General features: G+C 43.6%; 1 protein-coding gene across 1 annotated transcript in view; it reads left to right on the forward strand.

The window, feature by feature from the left end:
* The first annotated feature begins 5,284 nt into the window (after positions 1–5,284).
* Positions 5,285–20,106, forward strand: part of C9 (complement C9) — a 55,744-nt gene continuing 40,922 nt past the window's right edge. The window contains exons 1-4 of the mRNA XM_045787320.2: positions 5,285–5,466; positions 18,146–18,251; positions 18,630–18,774; positions 19,030–19,177. Of these exons, the coding sequence (XP_045643276.1) occupies positions 5,390–5,466; positions 18,146–18,251; positions 18,630–18,774; positions 19,030–19,177 (476 nt within the window). The 5' untranslated portion in view covers positions 5,285–5,389. The remainder of the gene's footprint in view (positions 5,467–18,145; positions 18,252–18,629; positions 18,775–19,029; positions 19,178–20,106) is intronic.

A 20,106-nucleotide genomic window follows, 5' to 3' on the forward strand; every position in this document is an offset into this window, starting at 1 on the left:
CCATTCCCTACATCACAAGCCATGCTATCCCCACTACTTTGAGATTCACAGGTGACCAATCACTGCTTTATTCCACCATCTCCTTCCCTGGGCAATAAGCCTCACAGTTCAGCCTGGAGGTTGCAGAGTCAAGAAAACATAATTTTAAAAGAGAAAATAAAAGAGAATTTAAGATATGCAAAACATTATTCCTTATTATGTTTAGCTGGGTTTTCATGTTGTTAACTGATAAAACTGTATCTAATTTTGTCCTCAGATACTAGTTTCTTTTCGTCAAAGTTCCAAGTTCCAAAAACCAAACATACCTGAGCCAAATGAAATCAACCAGTCATCCAGTGACTCTGAAACAACCATGGAATAACTATGAAGTACCCATTATGAGCCCGCTTACCTCTTCGCAGACTGTCAAAACACTAATGTAATACAAAGAAAGATGACTTCCAGATGTAGAAACCAGAAAAACAGTTAATGGTGACTCATTAATGAAAATAAAGACTCTAAAAAGAGCTTCCTTGACAGGGACAGGGCAAGAGTTAGGTGTATGATTTTAGACACAGCAAGTTCAAATTACCATAGGCAAATCAAAATCCACCTTGAGATTTCTTAGAAGTACTTGAAGATTGTTAAGCTGGGAAATAACACCATAAGATTTGCATTTTTCAAAAAGTATCGCTTCTAGATATCTATACTTCTAAAACAAGAACCCAGGTGATTCTGGTAAAGGAACTTCAACCATGAGACTTCTGGTTCTGAAGAGTAGGCCTAATCTTAAGAGTGGGTAAGATAAGAAGGGCTAGACTGAGACGTGGAGAGGGTAGAGGAGAGACCCCTGAGGAACATCAGCATCGTATAATGGACAAGGGAGAGGAGCTGGCAAAAGAGAGGCAGAAGATCAGGGAATGTTGGATCACAGAAGTTAAGGGAACAGAGAGTTTTAAAGCGTAAGAATAGCCAGTCAAGTCAGATGCTCCTACGGGACAAAGATCAGGGCTAAGAAGTGTCCACCAAATTTAGCAATAAGGAGGTCTTCCATGGAGTAAAAAAGACCAAGGCAAACAGCAATAGGCTGAGCTTAACCATGTAGGAAGGGAAGAAAGCTGACACAGACTGCAAAAAGAGTGTGGCTAACCAAGGCAAGAGCAATACGAGAAACCCAAAATGGAGAAATCAAGGAGCTGGATGTTCAAAAAGAGGAGAAAGGGGATATTGAGAGGATGAGGATGAGGTAACCGGAAGACTTGGAAATCATGGTCAGACAGTAGGACACTGACATTTGCAAAGAAGAAGGCAGTAGAGGTGCTAGAATGACGCTAGGACAGTGGGCTAGATGGGGTGAAGATAAATATTCATAGAACTGATCAAGAAAGAGTGAGGTGGGCGGCACTTCAGAGAGCACTGACATCACTGAAGGAAAGGCCGGACTTAGAGTAGGGAAAGAGAGAGAAGACCGTGTCAAAAGTCTCGGGTGAATGTAGACAGTCAACCGTGTTGATAAACAGAAGGGGAGAAGGTGGTATAGCCAGATCTTGTCAACTCCAAAAGAAAAAGGGACTGTATTGAGTCTTTCTTAAATGAAGCGCTATAATGCCATCAAGGGGGCCCTAAGTAGTTCCATGTGACTGTAAACAGATCGGAGCCTCAGGAATTCCTATTAGTGTAAAGGGATCGCCAGACTTACATCACTCCCATTGAACTTTCACACACAGCCCCAGAACCACTCCATAGAGAAATTGTTCTCTCTTTATAAAAGAGCTTGTTTGAAAGTGCTGTAATGAAAACGGTATAGAACCAACAGTGAAGAGAGCTGGAATCTGACACTGCCCCACCGCCGATTGTGTGACCTTGGGAGTGTCCCCTCCCCTTCCTGGACATCATTTTCCTCATCTGTATTTATGTATTCATCTATTAATGCATAATTCCCACTGTCTGTTGAAGCCTAATAGTGGTAGGCACCATCCTAGATGTTGGGGATATAGCAGCAAGCAGAACACACCCCAAACCAAGATGCCTGCCATTTGACGATTCTACTTCCCTCCGGCAAGTGTGTGTGTCTTAAGTGAGAGCACTATAATTTCAGTGTAGTGGCGTAAGACCCGTAGATCTTTTGGGATTCAGTTGGAAACAGATACGGAATGAGATGGCAGCTCCTACTTGGGATCCCTGGACACTGAGGGAGTCCATGAAATTTGTAATAATAAACTTCCAAAAAACAGCTTCCATCACTTTAAGAGATCCAGATGGAAATTATGCCCAACACATTTACATCATTTCAGTAAAAATTAAGTGTTTCTGCCTGATGGTCACACATTCTAATGTATACATGTACGTGGCTCTGCCTTAAAAACAGGAAAAAAATATTATTATTGTGCAATAAATATAATTTAGTGCCACAAAGTTCCCAAGCAAACTGAAACCAAAGGGAAATTAAAAAAAAAAAAAATTTAAGGGTCCCGAGTGGAGAAAACTTTGAGAGCCCTCAGCAGAGTGGAAAACTCTGGCATCAGGATTTTAAGACATGTTTGTTCAAATCCCACCTCTGCCGCTTTGTCCACATAGCCTTGGCCATATTTCTCCACGCTTCATCTGTAAAGCTAAACCGGAAGGCTACCTTTTATGGAGTTGAGAGGGTTTATGAGAAAAGTTATAGTTTCATGTTGTTTAACGTGACATAATTCAAATAATAACAGCAACAGAGCTGATGTATTGTGGGAAGAGCCAGAGACGTGGAGTCAGGCACAACCAAGGTCAAATGCCAGTTTCTCAGCAACTGCAGATGGGTGATGCTGGACAAATGATGTAATCTCCGTGCACTTCCGTTTCCTCAACTGTGCAATGGATTATTTTGACGATTAAATTACACACACACACACACACGTATGTATATATATATACATATACATATATATGTTAGCTATAATATATATGTCTATTAGCTTGACACATTAGAAAAGTTTGATAAACATTTATCCTTTCTTTTCTTTGAAAGCCATTACATATTAAATGAAAATGTTATTCTTTTCACTTCTCTTGTCTAGCATGCTTCACTTCCCCTAGATATAACTGAAGTATAAACCTCATTTAAAACATGTCAGGTACATAATAGCTGTTAAGGGCAAAGAAGAGTTAAAAGCACTACAAAAATGAAATGTATATTGTATTTTACATGTCACTAACATACAATAAATATAATAAAATATAATATATATAATAATATATTGTTGTTATATTCTACTGCTCCCATTCCTTTGCTACGTTACATTTAGTTTGAACCATGGGGATAAAATGAATAGAACTTCTACAGAACAATTCAGCATTCAACCAGCCAGCTGTGAAATTCTCCTTCCCTCTTCCATGTGGGGGCGGGGGCGGGGGTGGGGGGAGCTCAGTCAGTCTCCTAGGACAGAGGTGATTTTCAATCTCCATTCATATCTAATTATCAAGTCAAGGATCGCAAAGTCTAACCAATGAGCATTAAGTCTAATTAGCATAAAACATCATCTTATCTTGCCTGCTTCCAGATCCTTCTTTCTGATAAGTATCCTGGCAGGTCCCGGGAGCCACGTAAGAGTCTTCAGCCTTGCTACATCAGACTGGACAGATTCCTACCATATCTGGGTGCCGCCCAGTCGTCATTAGCTAAGACTCGAAAGAAGTGTCTTTGGGCATCGATTTCATCACTGGCGTAAGGACGAGTGTTGCTGCCCACTTTCGAATCACCTCATTACTTGGCAATTCTGCACAGTCTGCAGGTTGATGACGAGCTCAGGAGCTGATGAAATTAGCCCCATGAGAGACCCCAAACTCTCCACATGAAAAGGAAAGGGAGGCAAGAAAGCCTGAGGAGAATAAATAACTTCTACTCTGAGTAGGACCATTAGTGGAAAGGCAAGGCAGTGCCGGAAAAAGTAACTGTCTGGTATCCTCCAACCCCACCCTCTGTTTTATCAGACTGCCTATGTGCTAATGTTTGAAAATTGCCTCTTTGTAATTAGTAAGTATTGATGAAGGCCCCTTAAGTCCTGTGTCAGCAAACATTTTTTCAGAAACGTAGCGAAATACTGTTTCTCAAGCTGGTCATTCTAAATACCAACCTAGCCACACATTTGAATGATCCAGCAAGCTTTAAAAAAATACTGATGCAGGGTCCCATCCTAGATCAATTAAATTAGAATTCTTTGGCGGGGGGGAGGTATCAATGGCTTTGCGCAGGTCCTGGTCATTCTACCTTACAAGCAGTGTTTTAAGAGCAGCTCTGACATCCACATTCTCCGGCACTTTGAAAACACCTTACCCTTGGGGCACCTGGGTGTCTCAGTCGTTAAGTGTCTGCCTTCAGCTCAGGGCCTTGATCCCAGGGATCAAGCCCCGCATCAGGCTCCCTGCTCCCCTGAGAGCCTGCTTCTTCCTCTCCCACTCCCCCTGCTTGTATTCCCTCTCTCACTGGCTGTCTCTCTCTGTCAAATAAATAAATAAAATCTAGGAAGGAAGGAAGGAAGGAAGGAAGGAAGGAAGGAAGGAAGGAAGGAAGGAAGGAAGGAAGGAAGGGAGGGAGGGAGGGAGGGAGGGAGGAAAGAAAGAAAGAAAGAAAGAAAGAAAGAAAGAAAGAAAGAAAGAAAGAAAGAAAGAAAGAAAGAAGAAAGACACCTTACCCTTTCCACAAGTCCCAGGGAAAGTGAAAATATGTAGGGAAGGGGGTCCTCTAGGATGGATGGGAGCAAACTGCTCCATCTCCGAATCTATCTTGCTGACAAGTGCATTTCTGAGATAAGGAGAACATATCCTCCCGCGGGATACTGTGCGTGCCTGCGGGAGTTTACCTGGATTCTTCAGAAAGATCCACCACGTCTATAAAGAAATCCAGCTTTGTAACTGCATTTTGCGCTCCGAGGCACCCCTGAGGCGATCACCCACACGGCTCAGCCTCAGATTGCCACATCGGTCCCTGATCCCTGCCTCCTGTTCCAGTCATTAGTTCTTTGACTAATTTCTTTCACCAATTTATGCCTCTCTGAGAATCATCCACAGACACATTTTTCCCCAAATGGCACACCCTCTCATTCTTCCTCCCAGAGTCTCCCCAGATGAGAAACACTGGAGTTTTGTTTTGTTTTTTGGTTTTTGTTTGTTTTCAACACTCTCACTAATCTTAGTCAATTCAGCACTCACGGGCTGATTGTTGGAATTCACTCGTCAATATGAGAAAACAGTAAGCCAAGAATTACAACATGACTCTCCTTGGATTGGACTTTGGCTCCCAGGAAGCCCAGTTTGACAAAAATCCCAACCAAAACCAAGCAGTAATTGTCGGGCCAGTTCTCCGGCCCTTTGCAGATAAACGCCTTGCGGGACCTGTCTGGCCATTCCACACGGAGCCGCCCCACCTGAGCAGATGTCTGCGGGCCAGTGGTTTGCCTTTGCACTATGCATTTTAGAAATAAGTGTCCTGACCGCTGGGCCCACTCCTAGGTGAGTCGCTTTTCCATTTGTCTCTGGAATTTCACTGCAGGCTTTGATCTTTCAAAGTCTACTTCTTAACAGTGAAGTAGGTAAAAAATGTCAGCCCACATTGAGACAGATAGCCCCAAAGTTTAAACTTTGCAAAAGGGTGAGGAAAAGTGCGGGGGGTGTCTGTTTGAGAGTCTCTAAGGACACCTGTTGCCATTTCCAGCAATTTCTTTTAAACAAGGCGTTCAAATGTGAAGGCCAAGATAGTCTTTCAATACTCGGAATTCTGAAACAAAGCTGGTTTTCACCAGAGTGTGATTGATAAGCCTGAGTATATCAGTCTCTCACATCCTAAAAGTTTAAAAGAAAGATTACTCTGCCTCATTCTGCCTCGATGTCTACCACACCTTTCTGCCCCCTTCCTTCATGCCATCACTTCTCTGCCCCTACCCCCACTCCTGAGCTAAAAAGCCCTGTTGCATTCAGAAAACATTTTCACTTACCCGGGCATCGGGGACAAAGGGGATTTGGGAAGGCAGTTACTAAAAGTTGCCTTAGCCTTCTAGTACTTAGCCTGACCCTTTCTTAAGTTAAAAAAATAATTTAAACAACCGCATTCCTGGATTGAGACTCCCGCTGATCCAAAATGAGAGGTGGCGGGGAAGGCTGCAACCACTTTGAAGTTCGTGCCCCTGGGTCCTGGCTGCACTCAGCTGTGTCAGGGAGGACCTCACAGCCCCCTTGGGCGGCCCCCCAGCTCTGAGCAGCTGCACCGCTGAGCCGGATTTGGCTTCAAGCGCCCTCACGGCCAGGGCCCTCCTTAGGAGTTTGTTAGGGTGACCCGCTCGAACACTCCGTGCTCTGCCCCTTCATGGAGGGTTGAGGTCAAAACAGAATGTTCAGATCTGTCGCGAAGTGAGACACATGGTTTGGCCAGAGAACTGGAGTTTGCAAGTATTTTTTTAAATACAGATTCGATCAGAATGGAGCACTCCTCTGGAGGGAGGCTTCCTGAACTCAGCCCCAGGCGCCATTGCTAAGGAACAAACCATGTAAGTCTGGGCAGGTTACTCAACCTTTCTGTACCTTGGTTCCCTCTGTAGGATGACAGTTGTAGTCACTTCCCAGTACCACAAACCAGGCGGCTTCAAACAACAGAAATCTACTGCCTCACGATTCTGGAGGCTGGAAGTCTGAAATCAAGGTGTCCGCAGGGCCATGCTCCCTCTGAGACCCAGGATAGGATTCTTCTTAGTTTCTGCTGCCGGCGGGCAATCTTTGACATCCTTGGCTCACAGCTACCTCATTCCAGCACCTGCCACTGTCACCACAGGGCTATCTTCAATCATCTTTCCTCTGTGCACGTCTGTCAGGGTCTAAATGTTCTCTTTTTATAAGAACACCAATCATATTGGATTAGGGCCAACCCTAAATAATTCACTTTATCTTGATTTCCTCTGTAAAGACCCTCTTTCCAAATAAGGTCACATTCTGAGGTACAGGGATTAGAACTTCAACTTTCTGGGCAGGGGGATGGGGTCGGGGAACACAATTCACCCCATAGTAGTGACAAGAATAGCACCTATGTAATAGAAGTCTCTGTGACAGTTACATTATTATACGTATATTGTACTTACAGCAACTGTGCCAGGCACAAAACTCAGTGTATGTGAAATATTCTTTAAAATAATAACTCGCTATTACTTCGATATGCTTTCTGGTTGAGGAAAGGAAGGGATAGAGTTAGAGCTAGGCTTCAGGGGATATCACCCGGCTGCACATACTTTACCTGAAGCCAAGTGACCGCGAGCCATTGCTACCGGTGAATTGTGGGGCTAGATCAAGAATCGTTTGCTTGCCAACGTAAGAGTGCCCATGAGAACAGGTCATGAACGGGGCATCCTCTCTTAGGTTTCTCAAAGTAGAATAGAATTGTTACAACCAGCGCGCTGGCAGACTCATAGATCTTAACGCAGGTCCTGGAAGCGGGTGGCCTGAGTTTGATCGCAAGGTCCATAGTTTACTAGCTATGTGACCTTGGCAAAGTCCTTAATTTCTCTAAATCTGTTCCTCACCTGCAAAGTGGGAATAAAACTGTGACTTGCTATGTGAAATTCCTGCTAATTCATGCCCTGTCCTTAGCACTGTGACGGGCCACCTTTGAGGGCTCCATGGACACAGCTACCATTATATTTTATTTTTAATTTGTAAATAACAACATATTTACATGGTTCAAAGATCAAAAAACATAACAAGGTATACATTGAGAAGTCCTGATTTCCCTAACCATAACTTCTCATGAGATATATGTTCTTACATGTGAAGTGCTTAGAATCCTACCCCCTCCTGCCCTACCCTGTACTCATGGGCAGCTACTCTCATTAGCTTTCTGTACATCCTTCCAGAATAGTTTAGTGCAGATTAAAGCACAGAGGCATACGTAATCTTATTCTTCCCCTTTCTTTTACATACTATCTTGTACTTTGCTTTTTCTTTTTTCCTTTACTATCTATCCTGGAAACCCTGCTGTATCAATTTAAGAGGAACTTCCCAATTCTCCTTACAAATGATTAATTTCCCACTGTGTGGATATGCAGTCCAGATAATCCATCTTTGATGAACACTTAGGTTGTTTCCAATCTTTTGTACTACAAACAATGTTGCAATGGATATTTTTAGTCCTATGTCATGTTGCAAGTGGATAATACACCTGAGGAATTCCCAGAAGTGATGTAACAGAGTCAAAAGGAAATCACCTTTGTCACTTCGCTAAAATTGCCCCGTGGCCCCGGGAGGTTTGTATTACTCTCCACTTTCCCCAGCAGAGTATGAGAGTACTTATTGACCCACAGCCTCGCCAACAGCCCTCGGGCAACATTTCGATATTTGCCAGTCTCACACATTAAAAAACAAAATGGTATTCTGAAATAGTTTTAATTTCCCTCTCCCTTTTTATTATTTTTTAAATTGAGGTATAATTCATATACACTATCCTATTAGTTTCACGTTTAAATCATGATGATTCAATGTTTTTATACATTATGAAATGATTCCCACAATAACGTTGTGTATCTTTTTATCTGTTTAAAGGCCATGTGTATGTTTTCCTTTGTGACTCTCCATGTCCTTTACTCTTTCTCCCATTGAGCTTCTTGTCTTTCTTTTGTGGATTTCTATGACCACTATAAACTAGTCCGTCGTCTCTGGTATGAATTACAAACATCTCCCCCAATCTGTCATTCGTCTTTTGATTATATAGGTGGTGTTTTTGGTATAGATATAATTTCCATATTTATCTTATTCTTCATTATTCAAATAGTTAAGAAAGAGCACTAACCTGGATGTTAGAAGTGCCAAGAGTGGCCAGTAGGTGGCCCTTGGAGAGAAACTGCCTGGGTTTGAATCCCACCCTGCCCACCAAGTGCCCTCAGCTGTGTAACCTGAAGAAAATTACTCACCATCTCTGTGGCTCAGTTCATTATCTTTGAAGTGTGATAATACTAATAATAGGGATCTCATAGGGCTGGTGTAAAAATTAAGTGTGGTAATAAGAATAAAGTCTTCGAAGAATTTCTGACATAAACTAAGCACTCCCAAATGTTAGCAATTATCATTCCATTTATCGGAGTTAAATTTTATCTCAACAATCTGGAAAAGTACCCAAACATCTGTGAACGGAAAAGCGAGGCTTAATTATTAAATCGAAGATATCCAAAATGTCAGTTTTCCCTCCTTCTTTGGTTGTATACACCTGTGTTTTTAATATTCATATTCAATACAAGTTAGCAGATATTTACTCATCAACTACTATTGGACAAGGATGGCCGTTTGTTTATTCATCCAGGTAGCACAGCAAATATTTGTTGAGTTTGCAACACTGGCCAGATATTACATCAGGAACTGCAGTGTAATACTGACCATGTTACAAGGGGTCTCTGCCCTCACTGGGCTTACAGTCTACTAAGGAGTATAAACAAATACACAGCAACTGAAACTCAGCCAAGGCCTCTGAGTGAAGCCCGTGACGCTGGGGGAGATACGCTCCTGTGGCTTTCACCATTGCACGTGGACACTGGCTTCATCCGTTCTGGCCTCTGCAAGGACTTTGCTCCTGTAACTCCGCCCCCTCTCTCCTGCATCATCAATAGCTCCCTTTGTACTGAATCTTCCCCATCAGCCTACAGACATGTTGTCACATTTCTGTTAAATGTTGGCTCATCCTCACCCTTACTCCAGACATACGCACTCACATCCAGCCTCGTGGAGTGACGTAGCGCTTACATTCTGACAACTCTCAAATTTATATCTATGGTGCACCCCACTTCTCTGAACACAAAGTCTAATTACTTAAGTCAGCAGCTCTTGAAAAATCTAACAGGCATCCCAAACTTAACATTCCAAAATATTCCCTGATTTCTCTACCGACCTCACCCAACCTGCACCCCTACTCACTGAGTTACTCAGGGAAACACCTGGGAATCACACTTGTTTCCTCTCTTTGCATCCTTCCCACAGGCAATCTAACAGCACATCTATTGGTATTATCTTCAAAATATATCCCAAATCTGCCCACCGCCTGCTATCTCCACTGTGACTATTCTAGCCCAAATCACTCTCATTTCTGGCCTGCGTCCAACCTCGCCCACACCCGCTAGTCAGTTTGCCATTGAGCAGCCAGAGACATTTTTAAATCTCTTGAAAACATAACTCTGGTGTTACTCCTGTTCTCATACTCCTCTAAGAATCTCCACCAAGCTCAGAATCAAATCCAAATTCCTCAGCATAGCCTATAAGGCAGGGGCTGCACCCTACCTGTTTCTCCAGACACGTCTGCCACCCTCCTTTTTCTGCCCTGCTCTGTCACCGTACTTCTGTGCCTCCGACATACTGTCTCAGGGCCATTGCACTTATTTACCCCCAAGCATAAAACACTCCTTTTCCAGATACTCACATAGCTTCTCTCTGAATTCACCCAAGTATCTAACCAAGCATCACCTTCTGTTCAGGTCATGTTTTGCTATGTAACAAAATGCCCCAAGAGAACAGCTTAAAACAATACCAATTATTTTACTGGTTCATGAGTCCAAGGGTTGAGTGGGCTCAGTAAAGAGGTTCCCATGGGTCTCCCACATGGATGTAGTAAGATGGTGGCTGGGCCTGGGATTCTTATGATGGCTTCTTCACTCACATATCTGTCATTGGGCTGGGAAGACCCAAACCATGAGAGGCTGGAACAATTGATTCTCCTTGAGAATCTATCTCTCTACCACTCTCTTTGTCTCTGTCCTCCATGAGGTAGACTCAGGGTAGTCAGTTTTATACATAGTGGGAAAGGCTTGCAGAGCAAATGCCTTGAGATAACCCAGCAGAACTTGCATGGCCTTCTCAAGCCTGGCCTTTAAGTCATACAGGCTCACTTCCACTGCATTCTACTCATCAAGGTATTAAGAAAGATGCTACTGGCTTTAAATGGAGGGCACATAGCCCCCATCTGTGATGGGAAGAAAGATCAAAACAATTGTGAACACATTTTTACATCACCACACCTCCTCCGAGAGAGCTCTTTGACTGCCCCATGTAAGAAAACTCCCTCCTCTACCCCAGCCCTAGAGCCCTCTCTAGCCTCTTACCCTGCTTTATTTTCCTTTACAGTTTGTATGTCTTCACTGATTTTGCATGTTATATTTGCCGGATACTCGTTTATTGTACCTCACCCACTAGAACGTAGGCTCCAGCCGCCAGAACCATTCCTGACGCAGAGCAGGCCCTCCATAAAGGTCATTGAATTTTGGCTCATCAGGAGCACATGAAAGGAGCCCTTAAATAAAACTTGGGAAATCAGGAAAGGTCCAGAAAAAAATGAGTGTTGGACACCGCTGTTATATTATCTTCTCATCCTGATGAATTGCATGAACTAAGCAAACTGGCAGATCTGTGGGTTAAGAAGGCAGTGCTAGTTAGCTTATATTTCTCCACTCAAAGGAGCCACATTGTCTTATTTATTGACAAAAAGATTCCTTCCTACAGCAGGTGTTTTCTTGCCTGGGTCTGCCACAATGTGTCCTGGAGCGTGAGCTGCTCCTGAGGTTTCCTTTTCTAAAGCTGGAAACTTCATGGCGGGAGACGGGAGCAGGCATACATCAATGGCCCTGCATGTAATGCATTTCTGGCCCAGAGTTACAGCTCCTGTCGTGTTGACATACATCACTTTGACCTGGAAAGTGACTTTCAAGCTGAGATTAAAACACTTAGCGATATGTTTTACTTGATAAACACATTTCATCTAAGAATCCAGAAAGTGCTTTATGGATACCTCTCCACTCCGCCTAATAACTCAGCAGTTGGTAAGCATTGTACTTACACAGTCCTTGAGCCATGAAACATTATCTACCTCGTGAGTCAGAGGAGCCCAGGAGGGAACAGTGAGCTCAGAAGGAGCTATTCAAGATCACTTGTCTTCTTTCTTCATATTTATGTAATGCATTCATTTCAGGAACACATGCCTTTTGCATAATCTATCTACTATTTCCTCCTGATAATTCCCCAGAGTCTTTCTTATTTTGCCACCAAGTAACCAGGTATCTGCAATGAAAGGAAAACAGCCAGACGCTCACACACTTTTCACTTTATTTTTGCCTAATTTGACACCAGTTAGGTTTAAGCTTAAAACAGATCCAGGCAAGAACCACGTTGTCCAACTGCTGTGCTTTACCTAGAATGGCTATATTAGAAAGAAAGAACAAGAGAAAGAGAGAAAGAGAAAAAGAAAGAAAGGGAGGGAGAAAGAAAGGGAGGGGGAAAGAAAGAGAACATTCTCATTAACTTACTGAATTTTCAAATGTCTAAAAAATCATGAGACTGTTACATCTGAAAAGTATTCACTATGCTATGACTTTTTAGGTCATTTCAAAAAGGATTTGATTGGTGACAGGGGAACAGGGCAACATTGCAGTGAACTAGGAGTTGAGAGACATAGATTCGGAATCCAGTTTTGCCACTAACTGTCCAACTTTGGATAAGTAGTATAATTCTGGTTTTAGTTTCTCATCTGTTAAAGAGAACTAATAATGCCTACAAAATAAAAGATTAATGAGAAAATGAGACTTGAAAATTGTCTAGTAAAACTAGTAGACAAATAGAAGAAACTGCTTAATTAAAAAAAAAAATTTATTGCATGCTGTGGGCTGAATCGTGTCCCCTCCCCTTCCATTCATATGTTGAAGTCCTAACCCCCAATACCTCAGAATATGACTGTATTTGGAGGTAGGGTCTTTAAAGAGGTAATGAAGTTAAGATGGAGTCATTATGGTGGGCTCTGATCCAACATGACTTGAAAGAAGAGTGCTTATAAGAAGAGCAAATTTGCACACAGCTGTAAAGAGAAAGGATGATGGGAAGACACGGGGAGAAGACAGCCATCTACAAGCCAAGGCGAGAAGCCTCACAAGAAACCCACGCAGCAGACACGCTGCTTGATCTCAGACTTCTAACCTTCAGAACTACGAAAAATAAATTTCTGTTGTTTCAGCCACACGGTCTGTGGTATCTGGTTATGACAAAACTAGTAAGCCAGCAAATATGCTGCTCCTGGTATCTGGAGGGTTGTAAGTCCCACTCCCAGGACGAGGGTGTGATCAGAGGACCTTCCTATGGGGTCATTCAGGGGTTAGGGTCATTCCAGGGATGAATCCAAATCATGGTCTTGTAGGACAATAAATGGTCAAAGGCAGAGCTCTGTACTAAATCCAGAGTGTGAGTCAAACCTGTAGAAAAGAAAAGCGCTCCTTAAGGTAGAAGTTGAGAAAGAAGGCAGTCAGTGTGTACGTAATTAATGCAGTGCTATTATTTATGTAAAGGATGTTAGAGAACAGTCTATGGGCGATGCCAATATCTTTGGAGCAGGATCCTGGCCCCAGTGCGTGAAACAGATGAGTAGACTTTCTCATCAGCCCCCATCACTGGCTGGGTTCTAGGCTTGCCCAGCAAAGGACTCCTCACTCTGGAGTGATTACAGTGGATTTTATCTCCCATGATGATCCTTCGGTCCGCACTGTTCTCTCTGAACTAGTTATTCATTGAAGCTGCTCTCGGTGGCAGGTGGGAAAGATACAAGTATCATGTCACTGATCTATAGGGTGCAGTTTCTAGAACCAAGGGAGTAATCTCTTTGGGGGAGATGCTAAAACAAAATGCTAACCAGATTATCTGAGTAAGTGATAAATACAAAAACGGTAGATAGGAGCAGGTAATCCAGTTGAAGGCGACAGGACTAGTATTGGAGAAACAAAGATATTGAAAAGATCCATAGAGACATTAATAAATGGAGCCTAGAGTAATTCCCAAAACCAATGGTAAACCAGCTCAGTGACATTTTCAGGTTAGTGATAGCTTCAAGTTTGGGCTTGATATAAAGGGCACCCCCAACCTACTTGAATTGCACCCTTTCAGATTTCACGAATATCCTCCAGATGCTGCCAAGCAGTGTTTCTCAACAGTGTATGAACATGAGAATCACCTGGGGTACTTTATAAAAACGTCTGATGCCTGGAGCCCATCCTCAGAAAGCCTGATTTAATTGTTTTGGAGGGATGATCACAATCTCACAATTCCTATTTTTACTATCTGAGGGTTACGATATGCAATGTGTTGACACCCACTGCTGTAGGTGATAAAGGTGCATCTGTTGTTGCCTCTTGATGAGACCCATCAGTTCCAGAGGAGATCTTAGCTTTATGGAAAAGTTCTTGTAGAGAATTTCTCAGCCATGTACTTTCAGATACACACTAATACTCAGGCTCCGGGAAAACAGGTTCACCAAAGTTTGGCAGCCTGTTTAATATAGGTTTAACCTGTCCTTTTAAAAGATGGAAGCTTATCAGACTCCCTGATTTTCTGGATGGTGTAGGCAAGAGTCAGGTTTACAAAAATGATGTCTCCAGTCTGAAAGTCTGCCTTACTGACAGACAAGTCTTGCGCAAGTAGGATGTGGGTGGTTCACCAGGAAATTGTAGCCTAGAGAAATACAGACTTAGATCTGCCGAAGAAAACGTGATCAAGAATTTCCTGTCCCTTCTTGCACTTAGTTATTCATTCGTGTTCAGAAAACATTTACTGAGCACCTACTATGTTCCAAGAACTTGATATGCAAGCCACGCAGGGTTAGAATTTTCCCAGCTCACTGATGCTGTTATTTAGAATATAAGCTCCTTTAGTTTGGGGATCATTGTTTTTGCTTTATTTTGTTTTGTTGTTTTGCACACCATTATATCCCACATGCCTAGCAGATAGAGACAATTAATAAATATTTGACGAATTAATGAATGAATGCATGAGTAAGTGAATTAATTAAATTAAATATATCATTCCCAAGGTGCTTATGACATAAGGAAGAACAAAATTCTATAAGAATGTGTACAGAGAAAAATAAATTACACAAGGAGTTTAAGAAGTGTTCACGGGGGGAAAAACCCATTATGCCCAAGATGAGATCATTGTAGTGTACTGGAAATAGGTTGAAAGGCCTGAAGACATAAGAAAAAGTAGCTTATCTTGGGAATTTCAAATTCAATGTGGCTAAAGCTTTGATGGAGAAAGTGAGGTTGAAGAATTAGGAAGGAGAGCGGCCATATAGAGCTCTCTAGACCATGTTTAGTTTCTCATTGCAACTGTGACAAATTACCATGAATCAGTGCCTTAAAACAATACAAATTTATTATCTTACAGTTCTACAGGTCAGAAGTCTGAGGGGGGGTCTCACTGGACCAAAATCAAAGTGCCGTTAGGGCTGCATTCCTTTCCAGCGGCTCTAGGGGAGAATCCATTTTCTTGGTTCTTGAAGCTTCTGCAGGCTGCCTGCCTTCCTTGGTTCATGGCTTCCTTCCACCTCCACAGCGAACAATAGCCAGGGGGGTCCCTTCTTGTGCTTTGAATTTCTCCTGCCTCTTCTTCTGTCTTCACATCTCCCTGAACCATTCTACTTTTAGGAGCTCACATGTTTGGAATGAGTCCATCCAGATTATACAGAATAATCTTTCTTAATCACATCTGCAAAACCCTTTCTGCCATGGAAGCTAAAATATTCACAGAGTCTAGGGATTAGGACGTGGACATCTTGGAGCGTCATTATTCTGCCTGCCACACCATGTTAGAAAATTCGGATTTTATCCTAAGAGGGATAGGAAGCTTACAGAAACGTTTTCAGGAGGGGAGTGGTACGATCAAACCTGCATTTTTAAAAGATCCTGTGTATGATTTATGGAAACTGGATTAGCAAGAAATTATTGTCATCCAGGAGAGATGTAATGTTAGTATAGAGCAGAGAAGCGTCTGGCAGAGATGAAGAATGGATGGATTTGAGAGTCATTTATGAGACTAAACAACAGATTTTAATGGTTGATTAGCTACAGGCGATGAGTGTGAGGGACGCAGGATAAGACGGGCAGCACCCAAGCCTCCGGCCAGGACAACTGCATAAAAGAAAGTGCTGGTCACCCAGATAGTAAGTACAGGGGGAGGCACAGCTTTGAAAGGAGAGGAAAAATAATGAATTTGTTTTGGGAATATGCTGAGTTCAATGGACCATAATGAAGTCCAAGTGCAGACGTCCAGTTGGAAGTTATATCCAAGAGCTTAAAATTCAGGAGAGATGTCTGGACTGCAGACTTGTTTCTGAGTGTCATTAGCATATGCATGGAAACCAAAACCCTGGGAAAGTATTGAGAGAAAAAAGAAAAAGCTTTAAGGAGAGGGCCTTGAGGAAAAACAGAAGGAGGAGGAGTCTACATGGACAAGTAAGAAAACAGAAAGAAGGGAAAAAAGAAAGGGTAGGGGTTTAGTGTCATTCAGTCCAAGTGAAGAGAGTGTTTTAAACAGCAAGAATGGCCAAGTGCATTGACCTTTGCGAGGAAATGAGTAAGAGAAGCACTGAAAGGACCAAGTGAGCCACATGGCGGTCATCATTGACTTTGGCCAGAGCAGTGTCCCTGGGGCAGGAGGGCTGAGCAGTGATTGGGAGTAAGGGGTAAGAGACAGGGTGCAAACTACCCTTCCAAGGAAGTTGGCTAGAAAAAAAAGAAAAAGAAAGTTGGCTAGAAGGATGAGAGAATTTAAGAGGTACCTAAAGGGGCATGGCAGGTTGAAGGAGGAGATGCAGCTCTTTTTTTTTTTTTTTTGATGAAAGAAAAACATAAATATGTTGATAATAATTCCTTTACGAAGTGACATTGTGAAGGGCAGGGGGAAATGGGAGCAGCTGAAAGGAAATGTAGAGTTCACAGAGAGGGTTTTATTTGCTCATTCATTTGCTTGTTTCCGTTTAGTATCAAAGATTTGAACACAATGTACAACACATGGAAAGAAACTGGTAGGAAGGAGGAGTTTTAATGGAGAACATATTCGATTGGTCAAGGTCTCAGAGAAGAACTGGGATCTAGAGCCTTTCTGGAGGTCTTGGCCTTACCGGGCCAGCCCTCTGGAGTAAAAGGCTGCACTCTAGAAGGACAGGTGCTAGCTTAGGGAAGTCGGGCCAGAGCATTTATAGGATTCTTATTCAGTGGCTTTTGCTTTTGGTTTTGTTTTGTTTTGTTTTTCTTTCATTGAAGGAGATAATCATCCAAGGAGGTGTTGCAACCAGAAGAGATCCAAAATGGTGAACTGAGAAAGAAAGAAAATTCAAAGCCAGAAAAGCACAGCTGAGCTTGGGTCTGGGGGTGGAAGGGAAGGCTATAAGGGCCAACGTAGAGGTGTTAAAATGCAGAACGGTGAGGGGTCAGTGCTGAAGCAGAGTGCAGAGTGATGAGGCTTACAGTTAGGACATGCACAGTGCGGGGTGGGACAGCTGGGCTCCCAGGAGCTTCCTACAGGAGCGGCTGGGCCCGCTGGCTTACATTTGCAAGAAAACCAGGCAACTGGAGGCTTTTTCAGACTCTGGGGGATGCAAAGGGAAACAAGGTCTCTAGCCTCACTGAGCTCATAAGGTAGTGGGAAATCTAAGACGAATCAGTGTGAAACAGGCAGCAGGATGATTTGCCCGTTTTCCTCATCACCATCACTAACTGTGGTTAGGTTGGAAGTTAAGTCACAGAGCAGTACAAGAATTCAACAAGAAGACCAGTTGAAAACACAAAGCAGCATACGATCAAATGTCAAATGAGAGCTCTAGTTAAAGGATAAGTCCTTGGATTTGCGGGGTGCCAGGGTGGCTCAGTCGATTAAGCGTCTGCTCAGGTCATGATCCCCGGGTCTCTGCTCAGCGGGGAGCCTGCTTCTCCCTCTCTCCCCTGCTCGTGCTCTATATCTCGCTCTCAAATAAATAAATAAAATCTTAAAAAAAAAGTATAAGTCTTTTGATTTGGAAGGCAGAAAAGGGAAGAAGAAAGAAAGGGGGGGTAAACAGAAGGGGGAACGAACCACGAGAGACTATTGACTCTGGGAAACAAACTGAGGGCTTCAGAGGGGAGAGATGGGATAGGCTGGTGATGGGTAGTAAGGAGGGCACATATTGCATGGTGCACTGGGTGTTATACGCAAGTAATGAATCATGGAACACTACATCAAAAACTAGGGATGTACTGTATGGTGACTAACATAAAAAATTATATAAAAAAAAAGAAAAGTAGTAAGTAAATCAGACTGGCTCGGCAAGACTCCTTGGACACAGACACACATCATGCCATGAAGTTGACATGTCCTGTTTTCTTAGTTATGCCCCACAGATAACACAAGACAATGAAAGGCCATTACCCATAGACTGCAGAATGAGCTCCTGGAGCGAATGGTCGGAATGTGACCCTTGCCTCAAACAAATGGTAAGTGTTCATTGTCATTCCCCATCCATGACCCCAAATGGAAACTGTGTTGCCAGCATCTCCAGGAAAAGAACTAGGAGGCAGGGAGCCCCCCGCTGAGTTCCAACCTGAGAAGGAAAGATAAATATCTATGTAGATGAGGCTCACTTTGCCTGGAAATCTCAGCGTGGCACACAGTAGTAAATGCCTGCCTTGAGGAACCGGATTCTGCAGTGAGATGGCCAACCCTAGGAGGCGAGGTGTTACTTTAACATTAGTGACTGCTTAAAACCATCAACTCAACTGGGTCTAGAGGACTACCGTGCTGTGGATGCAGTTTTAGATCATTATCCCTTTTTGGCCATAGAAATTCTAATATTTCCAGCTGGTTTTGTGCAGTTCCGCTCAAGGAGCATTGAGATCTTCGGACAATATAACGGGCAGAAGTGCGTAGACGCTCTGGGAGACAGACGACAGTGCGAGCCCACTGAGGCCTGTGCAGACGTGGAGGAGGACTGTGGCAATGACTTTAAATGCGGTACAGGTAATCCTTGCGTCCCCCTGGCTCACCGTGGGCTTCTGTGCGCACTCAGGACTGAAAAGAAGGAAGCCCGCTCTTACGCACTGGAGTTTGCAAGTGCGAAAGGGGCCGGTCAAACGGCTGTCTGTGAATGCTGTGCAAAGAACTCAACTGTGTGCCCGTTCCCTCCCCCCATCGTTAAAGTCCATTTGCCCACTTCAGGAAGAGAGAGGAAATCTGGCGTTAATCACACCGCGTCTTTCCTGATTTTGATCGCAGGCAGATGCATCAAGAGGCGGCTTCTGTGTAATGGTGACAATGACTGCGGGGACTTCTCAGACGAGGATGATTGTGAAAGTGACCCCCGTCCCCCCTGCCGTGAGAGGGCTGTGGAAGAATCCGAGCTGGCGCGGACAGCAGGCTACGGGTCTGTATTTGGCTTAAATGTTTCTAGATGCAGATGGGCGAAAGGGACCTCCATCTTTCCCACCGCGCTGGGGTGGTGGAGGGCCTGTGTGGGGGGCAGAGGAGCCCCCCCCCCACCCCGGGTCTGCATTCTGCTTGCAACACACTTGAGCTTAAGAGAAGGTAAGTACGAAATCAGTCTCTCAAGATCCTTTGGACAAACTGCCTGGCCTCAGGAGGGGTCGGTAGAATCAGGATGATAGGTGATTTTCTCGAATCCGGCAGGACAGGACGCACCTAGGTTATGAACCTCGGGAAGGCCACAGCAATGTCGAAGTGACGTGGTAACACTTGACACTGAATTGTCAGGGGTAGGTCTGGCAATTCAAGTATTTGAATTGTCGGCAAGGCTGTCTTCCGTGGGGACTTGCCTCAGACCTACACCTGGTCAGACGTTCTCAGGAGGGAACAGCGTTGTAGAGTCGACCCAAGAGGAAAGGGCAGAAGAAGCAGTTCTCATGACAGATGGGGATGGTGTTGAGACTCTGGTTCTTATTACAAAGGCAAGTTTCACCCATTCTCTGTACAAAACATAGGGGCTCTGGCCAGCTAAGCTTGGATGAGAAGTCTTGACAGTTTAGAACTCAAGAGTTTTACAGAATAAAGACCGTCGTCACCTAGAGATCTGTGCTGTAGGAGTTAGGAAAATGACATAGGCCCGAGGTGGTGTTCTGTTCTGTTCCATATAGTGAGAGACCGTTCCAGGGATGTCCATGGCATAGTTTCCATTTGTTATTCTGAGCTGTTTTCAGTAAAGATATTTTCAGTAGATTTGTTGGCAACTGTACTCAACAGAGACACAGCTTTTCCCGCATCCACTGGTCTATTGACAGAGATGGCATGTGCGATGTGTCTTATCAACCTCATAATCTCAGTGCCTGGTTGGTCATA

Source organism: Ursus americanus, chromosome 15, assembly GCF_024610735.1.
Source record: "Ursus americanus isolate L20-20 chromosome 15, mUrsAme1.1.p, whole genome shotgun sequence".
Taxonomy (NCBI): Eukaryota; Metazoa; Chordata; class Mammalia; order Carnivora; family Ursidae; genus Ursus; species Ursus americanus.